This window comes from Aquarana catesbeiana, linkage group LG05 (assembly GCF_042186555.1).
Source record: "Aquarana catesbeiana isolate 2022-GZ linkage group LG05, ASM4218655v1, whole genome shotgun sequence".
Classification (NCBI taxonomy): domain Eukaryota; kingdom Metazoa; phylum Chordata; class Amphibia; order Anura; family Ranidae; genus Aquarana; species Aquarana catesbeiana.
The window spans coordinates 388334308-388340307 of NC_133328.1; the positions used below are offsets into that span (position 1 = coordinate 388334308).

Consider the following 6000-nt stretch of genomic DNA (forward strand, 5'->3'; position numbering starts at 1 on the left):
AAGGATCTATAAAGTAAGCTCATTGTTTTACGGTAGGGTTTCTATAGGTAAATATAATGAAATTTCAAATATTAAACATTGGGTTTACGTAAACCTAAATTAAAGATATATATCATTTCCTTAGTTACTTTTGTAGGTATTTAAATGATTTATACCTACTATACATATTGTTTACAAGTAGAGTGTATATAGGTCAAATAAATTCTGATAATGAGCTTTAATCGTAAGGTGGAGAAAAGGAAAGAAAAAGAAGAAAAAGGGTTGAAAGGTAGAGGTATGGTCCACAAGGTTGTCCCGCTCGTCAGTTTATTATTCTTTTTAGTTCTCTTTGAGAGCATGCTCAATTTCAATTTCCTTCTGAAGTAATCTATGCAATATTATACAATCTTATATATATCCTATATAACTATTGCATACATGTATTAACTTGCCTATCCCTATAAATTAGCTAGTCTATAAGAGTCTGATAAGCACAATGATATAACAAACACATCTGCTTAGTAAACAATCTTACATTTATTTCCCAAGAAACTAGGAATATACTAAACAACAGAATTAGGAAAACTAACATAAAGGTATTAAAAGAAATTACAATGTTACAAAGCTTACAATCAGAACACAATACAAGAATAATTCTTATCACATCCTCTAGACTGGATTCATCGGCTGGTCTCAAGATGTTGAAAGAGAGGGCCAGAGCCATAAGGCTTAGGCCCAAGCCATGATCCAAAGGGAAAGGGGAAGAGGCTCAGGCCAAGGCCAGCATCGGAAGAGAGAGAGGGCAAATTGCCTGTGTGTGCTCCTTTTTACTCAAACATACACGCCCACTCGTAGCCACCCCCACTTGCCTCCTCCCCATAGATATTGGCAAGAGGTATTCCTAATATCCATTCTCCAGGAAGCATGCTGTATTGTCTACTAGGGGGCAGCACTTGTCCATGAATCGCCACTGTCTGACCTGGGTCAAATCTTAGCTTGACCCATCAGTCATCTTGGCAGCAGTGGCTCTCTTTGAAGCTTTGTTTGCAGACGTGCTAATCAGGAATTCTCATAGACAGATCGGAGTCAGTATTGTCATGCAGAGTTAGGCTTAATTGACTACACTCCAACCTAGGCCCCCTGGCTGTATCAACCAGGAAGTAAACCTCCAGAAATATGATACTAATTCATGTTGAACTCCAACAGCCTCTAAGCTCTTTATGTCCTCGTTTTTCTTATGTGTGCAGCCCGCGTGACTATAGAGTCACACATGTTGGCGTATACACAATGGTAAATGACACTCCCCTCCCTCCTCCTCCTCCTTGTCCTCTTATTGCTAAACACTGTGGGGTTGATATATAGTAAGAAATTAACAAAAAAGCTTAGTTTAAATATACATCAATATTAAATATATCAAATGTATTTGCTAATATCCGTAAAAAAAAAAAAAAAAGCCTTGGATGGAGATGCCGTCTAAACAAAGTGAAAGATAGTCTTTGTCAAGATAGTCTCTTTGAGCTGTAAAACAGTAGTAAAACAGGTTTTTGATATTTATAATTTAACCCCCTTCCTGCCCAGAGCACTTTTTACAATTTGCGCGGTCATGCAATGCTGTACCCAAACAAAATTTGTGTCTTTTTTTTCCCACAAATAGAGCTTATTTTTGGTGCTATTTGATCACCTTTGCGTTTTTTATTTTTTCGTGCTATACACAAAAAAAAAAGAGCAACAATTTTAAAAAAATAATATTTTTTACTTTTTGCTATAATAAATATCCCCCCCCCCCCCCAATTTAAAAAAAAAAAAAAAACAAATTTCTTCATCAGTCTAGGCCAATATATATTCTACATACTTTTGGTAAAAAAAATTGCAATAAGCGTATACTGATTGGTTTGCGCAAAAGTTATAGCGTCTATTAACTATGGGAAAGTTTTATGGCATTTTTATAATTTTTTTTTTTACTAGTAATGGTGGTGATCCTGGATTTTTAGCTGTATTGCGACATTGCAGCAGACAGATCAGACACTTTTGACACATTTTTGGGACCACTGACATTAATACAGCAATCAGTGCTTTAAAAATGCACTGATTACTGTGTAAATGACATTGGTAGGGAAGGGCTTAACACTAGGGGGCGATCAAGGGGTTAAATGTGTTCCCTCAGTGTGTTCTAACTGTATGGGGATAGGACTGAGTAGGAGAGGAGACATTTTGCTGTTCCTACATACTAGGAACAAACAGCATGTCTCCTCTCCTCTGACAGCACAGGGGCTTGTGCGTTTACACGCACAAATCCTTGTGCTGGCACTCATGCACGCGATCAACAGCCACGTGCATCGGGTCCCCTGCCATGCAGTTGGCAAGCGCGCGTCCTCTGGCGGCTCTTAAAGGAACCCCGTATATATACGGGGTTTCGCGCAGCGGTGCCATTGTGCCGCAATATATGTACGCAAGCCAGTCGAGAACTGGTTACTTTGAATTGCTCTTCTGAAACTGTGTTTTTAGTCATGTGAATGGCACAGCACCAATCAGGGCTAGGTAGACACAGACTCACATTGTAGAGAGCATACACCAGTGAGTAATAGAAGCCCCTCCTAAAGATCTTTACCTGAAGATGTCAAAGAACAGGGAAAGATCATGTAATAACACATCAGTGCTGCAGGAATAGAGTACTTAGAGGATTTATAAACCACTTAAGGTCCACCCTATAGCAGTTTTACTGCCACAGGGCAGCAACTCTGCACTGGATCACGTATATATGTGATGTGGCTCTGCCGGGTTGCAGGCATGAATACACGCTGCCGACAGCTCGCTTCCGCTATAATTATACACAGCGGGAACTGATAGGGGGGTACCGCGGTCTCCATGTTTGGTAAACAAGGCAGATCACCATTCTGTCAAGAGGGAAGGTATGGATCCTGTGTCCCTGCAAAGCAGGGACATAGATCCATGCCTTCCCCTGTTAAAAGCACCTCCCACAATACACAGAAACACAGGCTAGGCACACAGTTAACCCTTTGATTGCCCCTGATGTTAACCCCTTCTCAGGCAGTGTCATTAGTACAGATACGGTGCATATTGTTTAGCACTGATCACTGTGTTAGTCTCACTGGTCCCCAAAAAGTGTCTGTCAGTGTCATAATGTCCACAGCAGTGCAAAAAAATGCAGAGGTGATAAAATACCACCAAAAGAAAGCCCTATTTGTGGGGAAAAAATTACATCAATTTTATTTGAGTACAGTGTTGCATGACTGCGCAATTGTCAGTTAAAGTAATGCAGTACCGTATCACAAAAAATGGCATGGTCATGAAGGGGGCTAAATCTTCGGGAGATCAAGTGGTTAAAAAAAACTAAATACAGTGGCATGATATATTGTATGTAGCAAGGTCCTGGGGCCCAAGAGGCCTAATGGTGACCTCAAGGGTTAGGGAGAGCTGACATCTTTTCTTGTAGAGTGGGTTACCAGGCATGCTGGGTGTGATGCAAGAAGAATGATGGGCGCCAGTCACTTTTTGAACGCATACAAGAGATGTATTGTCTCTTAACAGAACTCGGGGAGAGAGGGTTAGGGCCAGGACACCCTTGAGTAGATGCAATCTTAATTGGCAGACTCTGAGACTTCTATAGGTAGACAGCTATACAATGGAAGGCCTCCAGCCGGATAACACTTCTGTATAGGTAGGACCGCTGTCTCCTATGGCAACTAATCTTGCAAAGTCACTAACGATAGTTGTACATAACTTTTGGTAACACAGAACAGTCCTTTTACTTATCTCACAGTATCCCACTGCAAGTCTTCACTCACTGAGCTCCCAGTCTCTCACTAGACTTCCAGATCCCATTCGTCACTAGATCCCCTGAGCTCTTCCACAGCTATCCCGCTGTATACTCCTCAAGCGCCACCCCCACTATCCTGCTGGGTCCCTGGCTTGGCACTTGCTGATGCTTTCCCACTTCTCCACCGTCCCCGGCTGGTGAGAAGACTGCTCAAGTATTTGCTTCAGCTTACACTGTAGTCTCCACTAACAAAGTGGATGGCCACTTAGTGGCAACAGCTTCCCCTCTACTTCCGACCACAACTGGTTTCCCGTACGGCTGAACCTTCTCAACTCGGTTGGACTCCAATCTTGCAGTCCCAACCTTACACTGATTCTCCTGCTCCTGGATAGGCCTCAGGCAGCCTAGTAGCCAGGTGTCCCCGGGATAGGCCTCAGGCTTCCGGCCTAGCAGCCTGGGGCAACATAACACACGTCCACCCAGACAGCCATCCAGGTGGCACAGAACCCCTATCACCTGACTCCAGCCAAATATATAGGCTCTCCCAGCAGGCCAAGGGACTTAAAGAAACCCTTGCCTATTGGCTGAGACACCCCACCCATTCATGATCTGTCCTTACTATGCCCTTGTCTTATCTAATGTCACCAGCTACAATGCCACCTAGTGACAAAAGAGATACGTGCAGCAATTCCAGAATTAGGGGAAAATCAGTGGATCTCCTAACAATTAGCCTGGACAATCACTACCTGGCAAACTAAATTGGTTAGCAACCCTGCCTAAACACCAGGGTGCTACATCTATATGATTCATGTGAATGAATTATGGCACGTAACACTTCTCTGTTTAGTATCGCTTTAAGATAGCTATGATCATGCATTACCAGAATAACATTCTACTACTAATCCTGTCTGAGTTTCATCATTTCCAAATCTCTTCTGTTTTAGAATAAAGACTGTATTCCTGCCAGTCTAGTTTATCGACGCTCTTATCTCAACAATGATTTTACTTACCCCACCTATTTTATTTGGCAAGCTTTTATTATTGATGTAACTGGAGCACAGTTATGGTATTATGTAACCCTAGATTCAATATTTTCTGCATTTATTAACAATTATACAGTATGTAAATTGCTTGTCGTGAGCTTATTGTGTATGTAATTAAAAGAAAAATACTTACCTTTTTTAATTGTTTTATTTTCAAGACCTACTTGATCTTTGATTAGCTCAGACGTTGATATATGTATAGACACAGAAGAAAGGAAACCTCCGTTTTTTTCTTTCCTTCGACTTCATAGTATCCTTCTGTTAAACTAAATTCCTGGGAAAGATATCTTTCATCATGTATGAGGTGACTTTCATAGTTTATCTTGGTTGCAGATGTGAATATCCCCATATAGGTATCAGGTCCACAACTCAACTCAAAAAGATATAGATTTAAACCTAGCTGGAGTGAATTGGGAAGAAACGAATGGCAAATAACTTGCTAAAACTATATTCTAAATGTCAAATATCTTTCAAACGATTAAGATATATATTACTATGATACATCAGGAAATTAAAACATGTTTTAAAGCTCTTATTCCTTATTTTTTTAGGCCATTACGTTCGGGGTATCTGCATCTATGGAACAGGGGACTTGCAGTGGTTAATTAATGCCAATAGTATTTATGCCAACAAGTTTGAATGGAAATCTTATCCTCCAACACTGGAATGCCTAGAAATGAAGATACGGGAACGAGCGCTTAATCAGAGTGAGGTCACTGTGCAGCCTGACTGGTACCTCTAAGCAGTAGATTCTGAAAAAAGAAAGAAAAAAATAGAAGAATTGATAAAAGTGCTCTAATATGGATAAGAGACACAGAGTACACAACTATCTCTTAACCGCTGTCCTTAAAAGGCAATTTGAAGTCAAGAAGCAGATACCATTACCCAGCTTCCTCCTTTTAAGCATTTGTGAAGGGTTTATCGTTCGCAATGCTTGTACCATTATCTTTTCTACTTGTGTTAAGAAGCTATGATTATATTATGCTGCTATTAGATGCAGTTCTTATGAAATGGATTGCATCTATATCATGCCGATATTTGTGTCATATGGTGTCAGCCTGCACAAAGAAGAGGAACATATTAGCAGTTAGATTGTATGTTTGCAAACAGGACCTACAAATGAAGCATAGCAATGGAGTGTTCAGACTAAGATGACTAACAGACTGGAAAGCATCCAGTCTATATACTGTAATTCTTACA

At 40.6% G+C, this 6000-nt stretch overlaps 1 protein-coding gene across 1 annotated transcript in view; it reads left to right on the forward strand.

Moving 5' to 3' along the window:
- Positions 1 to 5731, forward strand: part of GCNT2 (glucosaminyl (N-acetyl) transferase 2 (I blood group)) — a 106371-nt gene extending 100640 nt beyond the window's left edge. The window contains exon 3 of the mRNA XM_073631041.1: positions 5352 to 5731. Within this exon, the coding sequence (XP_073487142.1) occupies positions 5352 to 5542 (191 nt within the window). The 3' untranslated portion in view covers positions 5543 to 5731. The remainder of the gene's footprint in view (positions 1 to 5351) is intronic.
- The last annotated feature ends 269 nt before the right edge of the window (positions 5732 to 6000 follow it).